The following is a 12906-nucleotide window of genomic DNA, read 5'->3' on the forward strand; positions in this document are numbered from 1 at the left end:
CCTCTATAAGAAAGAGGATCCCATCAGCTTTCTATAGGCTAGGGCTACTATATTTATTTCTCAACTTTCCTGATAGTAAGCACATTGCTTCTCTTTACAATGGGAGTATATCCTACCTGGCTGGCATGAAAATGAACCACCGGAAAATACGTCCTCCATTCGCTATTTAAGTCCATAGATGTATTTTTTGCCCCTATTTCGAGACAAGGGTGTGATAATGGTCCATTCTAAATAAAAACAAATTTCACATACAGTGGGGAGAACAAGTATTTGAAACACTGCCGATTTTGCAGGTTTTCATACTTACAAAGCATGTAGAGGTCTGTAATCTTTATCATAGGTACACTTCAACTGTGAGAGACGGAATCTAAAACAAAAATCCAGATTTTAAGTAATTAAAAATCAGGCCCGTCTGAAGTTTGGGGAAGACAATTGTTTCCATAAAAAATTGCACCTTTATAATAAAGCATTACATGCATAATCACATTTTCATTCATTTTTGAGAATGGTGTTTACCCGCTAACTTCTCTAGGGTAGGGGGCAGCATTGGGAATTTTGGATGAAAAGCATGCCCAAATTAAACTGCCTGCTACTCAGCCATAAAAGCCAGAATATGCATTTAATTAGTATATTTGGATAGAAAACACTCTGAAGTTTCTAAAACTGTTTGAATGATGTCTGTGAGTATAACAGAACTCATATGGCAGGCAAAAACTTGAGAAAAAATCCAACCAGGAAGTGGGAAATCTGAGGTTTGTAGTTTTTCAACTCTTTGCCTATCGAATACACAGTGTCTATGTGGTCATATTGCACTTCCTAAGGCTTCCACTAGATGTCAACAGTCTTTAGAACCTTGTTTGATGCTTCTACTGTGAAGTGGGGGCAAATGAGAGGGGATTGAGTCAGAGGTCTGCCAGAGAGCCACGACCTGAACATGCGCGTTCACGTGATAGTTAGCTTGCGTTCAATTGCATTTCTGAAGACAAAGGAATTCTCCGTTTGGAACATTATTGAAGATTTATGTTAAAAACATCCTAAAGATTGATTCTATACTTCGTTTGACATGTTTCTAAAATTCCATGCTTAACAGTTGTATCTTTTAGCAATGTTTATGTGGAGTATTTCTGTAAATTGATGTGGCTCTCTGCAAAATCACCGGATGTTTTGGAATTACTGAACATAGCGCGCCAATTTAAACTCAGATTTTTGGATATAAATATGAACTTTACCGAACAAAACATACATGTATTGTGTAACGTGAAGTCCTATGAGTGTCATCTGATGAAGATCATCAAAGGTTAGTGATTAATTTTTATCTCTATTTCTGCTTTTAAAGACTCCTCTCTTTGGCTGGAAAAAATGGCTGTTTTTCTGTGACTAGGTACTGACCTAACATAATCGTTTGGTGTGCTTTCGTTGTAAAGCCTTTTTGAAATCGGACACTGTGGTGGGATTAACAACAAATGTATCTTTTAAAATTGTATCTTTAAAATGGTGTGAAATACTTGTATGACTGCTTGCATGATGACGGGTTTCTCACACGACTGCATCAGCCTCATTGGTTTTAAAATGTTTTATGGATGCTAGTGGTTGTATTAATTTGGGATCTATTGCATCAAACAACTGTCCCAGACTATGTTTGGGACATTTCTTCCTCGCACAGAAGGACGAGAAAGTAATAATAATAATATATTGACATAGGCTAGTACTTTTGCTGTTTGTTAGGCCTACTCATCTTGTTGGCTGACGAAAAGTAAATATGGATAATTCATCCAACAATATGTGCCTCGGAATTCAATAAGGACGTGCGCAGTTGCCTCCACGATATGTCTGTCTTCAGCACAGCTGATAATTATTGTATTCAACCCAAGTGCACAACGGTAACTGGCCACAAAAGGCATGTCTTTTTTTAGGGGGCGTTACGCCCACACAAAGGGGATGCCGCCGGGAAATTGGAGGCATTATCAAGTGCTTGTCAAATTGTGAATGAGAGACTGATGAAGTGTGTACAGCCTGTGAAAAAAAACAAAGCAGAGCTCATGCCTTTCATGCAACTTTTTTCAAATCATCATTAGTCGCATCATGCAGCCTTAGAACGTATTAAATATCAAAACATATAGCCCAACATTTGTATCACCACTAAAGTTGCATAAATAACTGTAAATTAAGCATTTAGGAGGACCTGTTTCTTTATTAACCGCTCAACACAGAATAGACACATGTGCACACTCCCTCAAATTGTTTGGAGAAAATGTTCTTTCTATTTTAGCCAGATCAGGACCTAACATAAGGACAACCAGAGTATGCTATTCTGTTCTTCTGAAATAGACTACATTTTCTTTATATCATGTTTCTTTAGACCTGTCTAAAATAAAGATTAGATGTATTGTGATGGTGTAGGCTATAGTAAATGGATTTATTAGACTTTTTAAAATGTAGATGTTCCAAAGGTCTGCATCAGTGGCTTGTAGGCTATGCCTGGAAACCAGGAGATGCTAAATGTGTTTGTTAATTAACGGTTATTTGCTTGACAATCCCCAGCTGACAACTTCATGACCGTCACAGCTCCAGATTCTTTTTTGTAAATGTTTATTTTTTTTGCAACACGCAGCTTGCAAAACCCTATGACAAAACGTTTGCACAGTGGCACAGCACATTAATGTCAGTTTTGGGTTGGCGGAATCAAGTAGGCGCGAGGCAGTAGCAAGAAAAAGGTTTTCTGTCCAAGATGGTGGCTGTGCATGTGCTAAAAAACACCACATTTTACTTTGCTAATAAGGAAATAAATATGCATGTTTTCTGAATGATACACACAGTTTTGGAGTGTGTGTAATTCTCCACAACTAACTAGGTATTCATTTTGTAGCTTAAGTAGCTATGTTTGCAAAGTTTGTTTACCAGGTTCGCTAGCCTACCAGTTAGCTAGCTAGCTGGCTAAAAGTACTAAATGGTGCATCTAACTACACTGAACAAAAATCTAAACGCAACATGCAAAAGTTTCAAAGATTTTACTGAGTTACAGTTCATATAAGGAAATCAGTCAATATTAAATAAGTTCATTCGGCCCTAATCGTTGGATTTCACATGACTGGTAATACAGATATGCATCTGTTGGTCACAGATACCTTAAAAGAAAAGGTAGGGGTGTGGATCAGAAAACCAGTCAATATCTGGTGTGACCACCATTTGCCTCATGCAGCGCGACACATCTCCTTCGCATCGAGTTGATCAGGCTGTTGATTGTGTCCTGTGGATTGTTGTCCCACTCCTCTTCAATGGCTGTGCGAAGTTGCTGGATATTGGTGGGAACTGGAACACGCTGTTGTACACGTCGATCCAGAGCATCCCAAACATTCTCAATGTTTGACATGTCTGGTGAGTATGCAGGCCATGGAAACTGGGACATTTTCAGCTTCCAGGAATTGTGCACAGATCTTTGCGACATTGGGCCGTGCATTATCATGCTGAAACATGAGGAGATGGCGGAGGATGAATGGCAGGATTGGCCTCAGGTTCTCGTCACGGTATCTCTGTGCATTCAAATTGCCATCGATAAAATCTGATTGTGTTCGTTGTCCTTAGCTTATGCCTGCCTATACCATAATCCCACTGCCACCATAGGGCACTCTGTTCACAAAGTTGATATCAACAATCTGCTTGCACACACAACCCCATACACGCTGTCTGCCATCTGCCCGGTACAGTTGAAACCGGGATTCATCTGTGAAGAGCAAACTTCTCCAGTGTGCCAGTGGCCATCAAAAGTGAGCATTTGTCCATTGAAGTCGGTTACGAACTGCGGTCAAGTCAAGACTCTGTTGAGGACGACGAACATGCAGATGAGCTTCCCTGAGACCGTTCCTGCAGTTTTTGCAGAAGTTCTTAGGTTGTGCAAACCCACAGTTTCATCAGCTGTCTGGGTGGCTGGTCTCAGACGATCCGGCAGGTGAAGAAGCCGGATATGGACATACGGTAGAGAAATAAAAATGTAATTCTCTGGCAACAGCTCTGGTGGACATTCCTGTAGTCTGCATGACAATTGCACGCTCCCTCAAAACTTAACATTGTGTTGTGTGACAATACTGCATTTTAGAGTGGCCTTTTATTGTCCCCAGCACAAGGTGCACTTGTGTAATGATCATGCTGTTTAATCAGCTTCTTGATATGCCACTCCTGTCAGGTTGATGGATTATCTTGGAAAAAGAAAAATGCTCACAAACAGGGATGTAAACATATTTTTGCACAAAATTTGAGAGAAATAAGCTTTTTGTGCATATGGAACATTTCTGGGATCTTATTTCAGCTCATGAAACATGGTACCAACACTTTACATGTTGCGTTTTATATTTTTGTTTAGTGTCGTAAGTACACTTACTGATATGGAATAATTGCTGATGATCGTTGGTTTGACCTTTTTTTTGGTTGTTTTGTGAGCTAACATTAGCTTGATTTAGACTTTTTAGCACTCTACCTTTCTGGAGAGTCACACTCTAGGTATTCCACGAGGCTCATCATTGAGTTGTTATGGATGGATCTCTTTCTCAGGTAACTCTGCCTTCCCTGCCTTCACATTAGCGCTGGTACCTACAACAGGTCTTGCACTCGTCTACATTTGGCTCAGCCAATCACACTGCACGTTCTAAACTACAGCTCCTGAACATTTATATCTAGCCCCAATATCTCCTAGGTTTATTATATTCGCCTCCCGCACTGCGCCTCACTTATTTTTGGTGATAAGTAGCTCGCCCGCCAGTTGCTCAGTTGTGTTCCAGCCACCTGAGCTATATATCAGTTTGCAACAGTCGCTCTCAGTGGATTAAAGCAGCAGAGGCTGGGAGTCATTCTACATCCACAACACATATGATTGAGCCCAAGGACCAGATGACCGCAAGTGGAGCCATGACTCGGTTGTTCTAGTCGTAATACATCTAATGAATAGCCCCTGTGGATGAATGATTTAGTTTGTGATTCTGAGCTTCACATAGTATCCTGTATTTGACTGTGGACAGACACATGCAAATAAGTCTTGTTAATGTTTCTTAGCAGCTGACGTGAGTGTGTGTCTCTGTGGGCACATAACGTATGAATAAGTGTGTGCACACGTGGAATAAATGCATACTAAATTGTAGTGTGTGTATGTTTCATTCCAGGTGGTGATAGGGGACAAAGTGGTCCTGAACCCAGTGAATGCTGGCCAGCCCCTACATGCCAGCACCCATCAGCTAGTGGACAACCCAGGATGTAACGAGGTTAGACCCTTACCCTGTCTGCAGCTCATCTCTATGTTTTATAGATGGCTGTGTGGGAGTGTACTGTATGTAGAGTATTTATAGGAGTCTGTGTAGTGTGTACTGTTATTGGGCCCCTCCTACCATATTAGACAATACCCCACTGTGCCATGGTCCTCCACATTTGCATCAATTATTTCTAGGATTTGCGTTAAGCTCTAGCCTACAGCTCATTCTGTGAGAATGGTGTGCTGCTCTGTAGTTATTAGAGTACCAGTGATAATGTGTTTCTGTTATTAAAGGATTAAACTGGTAATCCTGTGGAACTCTTTTTGCCTGTTTTGTGTTTCAGGTGAACTCGGTCAACTGTAACACCAGCTGGAAGATTGTGCTGTTCATGAAATGGAGTGACAATCAGGAGATCATTCTAAAAGGGGTTGGTTTTATCACAGTTCTCAACCAATCAGGCCTGGTTTTCACAGTTGACTTTTCCTTGATTTGCCTTGATTTGGACAATCATCCAATCAATATGAATGAGAAAATAATGGTTCAACGAAACTGGTATCCCAGTTGAAGACAAAACACTGTTAATTGTTAGCCAAACAATCTAGCCCAAGGCAGAATGACACTTGCCTAGCAGTCTCTATGGTAACAATCTTCCTGTCTGTTTGTTGCCAGGGCGACGTGGTGCGCCTGTTCCATGCGGAACAGGAGAAGTTCCTCACCTGTGACGACCACCGTAAAAAACAATATGTCTTCCTGCGCACCACCGGACGTCAGTCGGCTACCTCGGCAACCAGCAGCAAAGCCTTATGGGAGGTGGAGGTGTGGAGGAAGTGCACATGGAAATAGAATTTGTAGAGGGCCCCTCAGATCATGGCAATTTGACTGCTCCCTCGCAACTGCCAATTTATGGTCACTAAAAGTTACATTTGACTTAAGTTGATATGGTCTGACAAGTTGTTAAAATGTGCATGTACACAAATCCAGTGTGAGATATGACATGTGACTGATGCCTGTGTTTCTCCTCATGATAGGTGGTGCAGCATGATCCATGTCGAGGCGGAGCTGGCTACTGGAACAGTCTGTTCCGTTTCAAACACCTGGCCACTGGACACTACCTGGCTGCAGAGGTCAGTAACACTGCCTTTACAACACGCACGCACACACACACACACACACACACCCTTGCGGTACCTACAAGACAGGTCAAAATCAATATGATCTTTAATTTTTACCAGGGAAGTCATCTCTAGCTTGCTCCTTATATGTATGTACTCTTGTGTGTGTTTTCCAGGTGAACCCTGACTATGAGGAGGAGTGCCTGGAGTCCCGCTCCTCAGTAAGTCACATTGTCCTGTTCTGGTAGCAGTGGGCTCTGAAGGGTGTAGAGGAATGATGAATACTGTGGATCATCTGAACCAGTCGTTCCCAGATACAGTATTCTGCTGTGACTGTGTTTTCCTGTGTCCCACTGAATGAACCAACACAACGTCTTCAGTCACAACCCAACGTCTTCAGTCACCGTTGACACAATGTGAAATGAATCAGCCACATACCACTAGTGTGTCCCAGGAAACAATGATCATTGTAACTCTTCGAACTTGTGTACCTCCGCTTGAACACCATGTCACAGTAGCGAGCACTTCCCCAGTACCACGATTAGATGGCGGTGTCTGCATAGAGAAGTCTGATGGAACTGGGCTGATAACTTTGCCTGGCTACCCAAACTCCTTGCTCTGGCCAATCGCTACGCCACACCCATGGACGTTGTTTTTTTAATCCACAATGAGCCTGGATCTGAGTACCTTGCCGCCTATTTCTAGAAAGCAAACATATTCTAACCGTTCTGATTGGTCCCAGAAACCGATGGGTTGGGCTAGAGCCAAAGCACACGTGGCTAGTAAAGCCACAGAGTTTCTAAACCCAGGGGCGCAACATCGCAAGACTTCTGGTAAGTCTTGCAAAACAGACCAAGTAGACCAGTCCGGGGTTTGAGAAGTCAATGTAAGTGAACAATTCTTCCTTAGTTGTTAATTTTCCTGAAATATAAAGGCACAGCCTGGCCAATGTCTTGAGTAGTAGAACATGTTATTATTCCAACCTCATGAAAGGAATGAGGAATGCCTTTGATTTGACGGACTGCACATGTGCAGTTCGGCGCCAGACGATCCATAAACCCGATGACGTGTTTCTATGCATGAGCTTTGCTTGCCAACGTCGCCATGACATCGCCTACAAGTGTGGTTGAGGATTTCTATTGAAGAAGCAGTTTCTGACTATCTTCATACTGTACTGTCTTTGGTAAATCAGTGTTTTGAAAATGTCATTGGTTTTGATACACTGATTGGTTGGAGATGATCCAATCGCTGATGACTTTGTTTTGTACAACACCACTCATTTTGACGTCACCAAAAACAAATTCAATGATGGCAGTCTCAGGCTGAAGTATGTAGCGAACATAGAGCAGCGGAAGAATTCAGTTTGAGTCGTCAGGCAACTGTTACCTGCCTTTAGCCAACAGATGGCAGTCTACCACTAGGAATGATCTCAATTGCACAATTGTCTCTACAAAACACAGGACTATATAGTAAGTACTGATGCACTAGTCGCATTAGTCTGCGTTTACACAGGCAACTCAATTCGTATCTTTTTTCACTAATTGGTCTATTGACCAATCAGATTAGATCTGAAAAAAAAGATATGTCAAAAGATCGGATGTGATTGGTCAAAAGACCAATTAGTGGAAAAAAGTTAAATGCAGCCTTTTGTCTACACATGGTTGAACAAGCTTGTATGACTATCAGAGCAGGGAGCTGAGGGCTGTCTCCATGCCTGGAGGTGTGTGTCTGTCCCTGGCTCTATGGGGATGGACATACAGTTGAAATCGGAAGTTTACATACACCTTAGCCAAATACATTTCAACTCAGTTTTTCACAATTCCTGACATTTAATTCTAGTCAATATTCCCTGTCTTAGGTCAGTTAGGATCACCACTTTATTTTAAGAATGTGAAATGTCAGAATAATAGTAGAGAATGATTTATTTCAGCTTTTACATTCCCAGTGGGTCAGAAGTTTACATACACTCAATTAGTATTTGGTAGCATTGCCTTTAAATTCTTTAACTTGGTCAAATGTTTCAGGTAGCCTTCTACAAGCTTGCCACAATAAGTTGGGTGATTTTTGGCCCATTCCTCTGGTGTAACTGAGTCAGGTTTGTAGGCCTCCTTGCTCGCACACACTTTTTCAGTTCTGCCCACAACTGTTCTATAGGATTGAGGTCAGGGCTTTGTTATGGCCACTCTAATACCTTGACTTTGTTGTCCTTAAGCCATTTTGCCACAACTTTGGAAGTATGCTTGGGGTCATTGTTCATTTGGAAGACCCATTTGCGACCAAGCTTTAACTTCCTGACTGATGTCTTGAGATGTTGCTTCAATATATCCATATAATTTTCCTGCATCATGATGCCATCTATTTTGTGAAGTGCACTCGTCCCTCCTGCAGCAAAGCACACCCACAACATGATGCTGCCACCCCCGTGCTTCACAGTTGGGATGGTGTTCTTCGGCTTGCAAGGCTCCCCCTTTTTCCTCCAAACATAATGATGGTGATTATGGCCAAACAGTTATATTTTTGTTTCATCAGACCAAAGGACATTTCTCCAAAAAGTACGATCTTTGTCCCCGTCTGCAGTTGCAAACCATAGTCTGGCTATTTTTATGGCGGTTTTGGAGCAGTGGCTTCTTCCTTGCTGAGCGGCCTATCAGGTTATGTCGATATAGGACTCGTTTTACTGAAGATATAGATACTTTTGTACCTGTTTCCTCCAGCATCTTCACAAGGTCCTTTGCTGTTGTTCTGGGATTGATTTGCACTTTTCGCACCAAAGTATGTTCATCTCTAGGAGACAGAACGCGTCTCCTTCCTGAGCGGTATGGTGGCTGCATGGTCCCATGGTGTTTATACTTGCGTACTATTGTTTGTACAGATGAATGTGGTACCTTCAGGCATTTGGAAATTGCTCCCAAGGATGAACCAGACTTGTGGAGGTCTACAACTTTTTTCTGAAGTCTTGGCTGATTTGTTTAGATTTTTTAATGATGTCAAGCAAAGAGGCACTGAGTTTGAATGCATTGAAAAACATCCACAGGTACACCTCCAATTGAATCAAATTATGTCAATTAGCCTATCAGAAGCTTCTAAAGCAATGACATAATTTTCTGGAATTGTCCAAGCTGTTTAAAGGCACAGCCAATGTATGTATGGAAACTTCTGACTCACCAGTGAATTAATCTGTCTGTAAACAATTGTTGGAAAAATAACTTGTCATGCGCAAAGTAGATGTCTTAACCGGCTTGCCAAAACTGTAGTGTGTTAATATTTTTTATTTTACCGTTATTTTACCAGGTAAGTTGACTGAGAACACGTTCTCATTTGCAGCAACGACCTGGGGAATAGTTACAGGGGAGAGGAGGGGGATGAATGAGCCAATTGTAAACTGGGGATTATTAGGTGACGGTTTGAGGGCCAGATTGGAAATTTAGCCAGGACACCGGGGTTAACACCCCTACTCTTACAACAAGTGCCATGGGATCTTTAATGACCTAATATTTTTTAGACCAGAGGAAAGAGTGCCTCCTACTGGCCCTCCAACACCACTTCCAATTGCACCTGGTCTCCCATCCAGGGACTGACCAGGACCAACCCTGCTTAGCTTCAGAAGCAAGCCAGCAGTGGTATGCAGGGTGGTATGCTGCTGGCTGCAATATGAAATTTGCGGAGTGGTTGAAAAACAAGTTTTAATGACTCCAACCTAAGTGTATGTAAACTTCCAACTTCAACTGTATACCGAAGCCGAGCCAAGTTATACTGCGCTGGCCTGGTTATGAATCCACCATGTAGTTGCTTGAAAGGATGACGTAAAAAGAAAATCCCCAAGCCAGAACAGTGCGGTTCGGGTCAATACCATAAAGTCAAAAGGGTAATGCGTTACTAGACAATCGTTACTAGACAATCATCCCCTCAACAATAGTGACCATCTGAACACAGCGGAAGATCCAAACTTATAAAACAGCTGCAGTTTAACCAGATAATTATACTAAATTACTTATTACTCTAATTACTGAAATTAATATTTATACATATTTGTTGATATTTGAGTGATAATACTGATTTGATACTTCACAATACACTAAGATGTCTCTTTTGGCCTGTAAAACTTCATACAATTAGTAGGTCATGAGGTTTAGTGCAGTATATTGAATTAAGCCTATAGAGTTCTATTGGCCTAAATTAGATTAGAAAAACAAGAAATTGGATCAAATTGATGTTCTCACATTGTGGTGAATGAAAAGATCCCTTTGAGTTGTGATTCTCTTATCTTCTTCAGTCAGTTCCTGCCCAGGATTTGAGCTTTAGGTCATTGTCTAGGAATTTCACAGGAAGCTGACCCATGTGTGTGTGTGACCTGACCTTTTAAAGTTTCTATTACTAAAACCTAACCCATATACAGTGAGTATACCAAACATTAGGAACACCTTCCTAATATTGAGGCCCATCCCCCCTCAGAACAGTCTCAATTTGTCTGGGCATGGACGCTACAAGATGTTGAAAGCATTCCATAGGGATGCCGGCCCATGTTGACTGCTGGCCTATGTTGAATCCAATGCTTCCCACAGTTGTGTCAAGTTGGCTGGATGTCCTTTGGGTGGTGGACGATTCTTGAAACACTCGTTGCAGTTCTTGACACAAACTGTTACGCCTGGCGCCTACTACCATACCTTATTCAAAGGCACATACATTTTTTGTCTTACCCATTTGTCCTCTGAATGGTACACAATCCATGTCTCAATTGTCTCAAGGCTTGAAAATCCTTATTTAACCTGTGTCCTCCCCTTCATCTACATTGATTTGAAGTGGATTTAACAACTGACATCGACAAGGGATCATAGCTTTCACCTGGTCAGTGTATTTCATGGAAAGAGCAGGTGTTCTTAATGTTTTGTATACTCAGTGTATATTGATGGTCTATCAATTATTTTAATCGTCATAATCATTGATCCTGGTTTTCAGGGCCCATGTCTATGTTGCTGTGCAGTGATCTGACGAGACTGTGTTTCCATGTTGTGTCTCCAGCTGGACTCTGAGCAGGTCGACCTCCGTGCCCGCCTCAGGAACCCCCAGGAGAAGGTCATGTATACCCTGGTGTCTGTCCCTGAAGGCAATGACATCTCCTCCATTTTTGAGCTGGACCCTACCACTTTGAGAGGGGGGGACTCCCTGGTACCCAGGTAGGACTTTGAGCTGGAGCCTACCATGCTAAGAAGGGGGGATTTCCTGGTGCCCAGATAGGACTTTAGGGCCACTTAGTCTGCCGCTAAGCAGCCCCTGCAGTTCACATTGTGCGAAAAGACCCTTTTACTCATAATACTTTCAGAGGAATTTACCATTTTTCTAATAAGAAACCTCTCTTTTTACTACGTCCATGAGAATTTGTTGATTTTAAAATACATCCTGTGTTGTTGTCATGTGCAAAGGGGAGTGACCATGCTGTATTTGTCTGGGTTGGGGTCAATTTGAGTTGAAGTTAGTCAATTGAGGAATTAAACTGAAATTCCAATTCAATAATTGAAACATTTTCTGATGACTGTGTGTCTGGAAAGTGCTAAAAAAATTATGACTATATAGCCCACTGTTGATGCAGATCAGATTCTAATGAAAATGTTGCAATATGAAAAGTAAACAGTCATGTTCCTCCCCCTGGAAGGACACACACACACACACACACACACACACACACACACACACACACACACACACACACACACACACACACACACACACACACACACACACACACACACACACACACACACACATATATATATATATATATATATATATATATATATATATATATATATATATATATATATATATATATATATATTGCTCAAAAAAATAAAGGGAACGCTAAAATAACACATCCTAGATCTGAATGAATGAAATATTCTTATTAAATACTTTTTTCTTTACATAGTTGAATGTGCTGACAACAAAATCACACGAAAATGAACAATGGAAATCAAATTTATCAACCCATGGAGGTCTGGATTTGGAGTCACACTCAAAATTAAAGTGGAAAACCACACTACAGGCTGATCCAACTTTGATGTAATGTCCTTAAAACAAGTCAAAATGAGGCTCAGTAGTGTGTGTGGCCTCCACATGCCTGTATGACCTCCCTACAATGCCTGGGCATGCTCCTGATGAGGTGGCGGATGGTCTCCTGAGGGATCTCCTCCCAGACCTGGACTAAAGCATCCACCAACTCCTGGACAGTCTGTGGTGCAACGTGGCGTTGGTGGATGGAGCGAGACATGATGTCCCAGATGTGCTCAATTGGATTCAAGTCTGGGGAACGGGCGGACCAGTCCATAGCATCAATGCCTTCCTCTTGCAGGAACTGCTGACACACTCCAGCCACATGAGGTCTAGCATTGTCTTGCATTTGGAGGAACCCAGGGCCAACCGCACCAGTATATGGTCTCACAAGGGGTCTGAGGATCTCATCTCGGTACCTAATGGCAGTCAGGCTACCTCTGGCGAGCACATGGAGGGCTGTGCGCCCCCCCAAAGAAATGCCACCCCACACCATGACTGACCCACCGCCA

The 12906-nt window shown here is 42.0% G+C and overlaps 1 protein-coding gene across 3 annotated transcripts in view; it reads left to right on the forward strand.

Moving 5' to 3' along the window:
- itpr1a (inositol 1,4,5-trisphosphate receptor, type 1a) overlaps window positions 1–12906 on the forward strand; it is a 159969-nt gene that overhangs the window by 57075 nt on the left and 89988 nt on the right. For all 3 annotated transcript variants that reach the window (XM_055914751.1, XM_055914754.1, XM_055914763.1), the window contains exons 7-12: window positions 5151–5249; window positions 5581–5664; window positions 5907–6053; window positions 6266–6361; window positions 6526–6570; window positions 11369–11523. In XM_055914751.1, the coding sequence (XP_055770726.1) occupies window positions 5151–5249; window positions 5581–5664; window positions 5907–6053; window positions 6266–6361; window positions 6526–6570; window positions 11369–11523 (626 nt within the window). The remainder of the gene's footprint in view (window positions 1–5150; window positions 5250–5580; window positions 5665–5906; window positions 6054–6265; window positions 6362–6525; window positions 6571–11368; window positions 11524–12906) is intronic.

The sequence above is a fragment of the Salvelinus fontinalis genome, chromosome 3, assembly GCF_029448725.1.
Source record: "Salvelinus fontinalis isolate EN_2023a chromosome 3, ASM2944872v1, whole genome shotgun sequence".
Taxonomy (NCBI): domain Eukaryota; kingdom Metazoa; phylum Chordata; class Actinopteri; order Salmoniformes; family Salmonidae; genus Salvelinus; species Salvelinus fontinalis.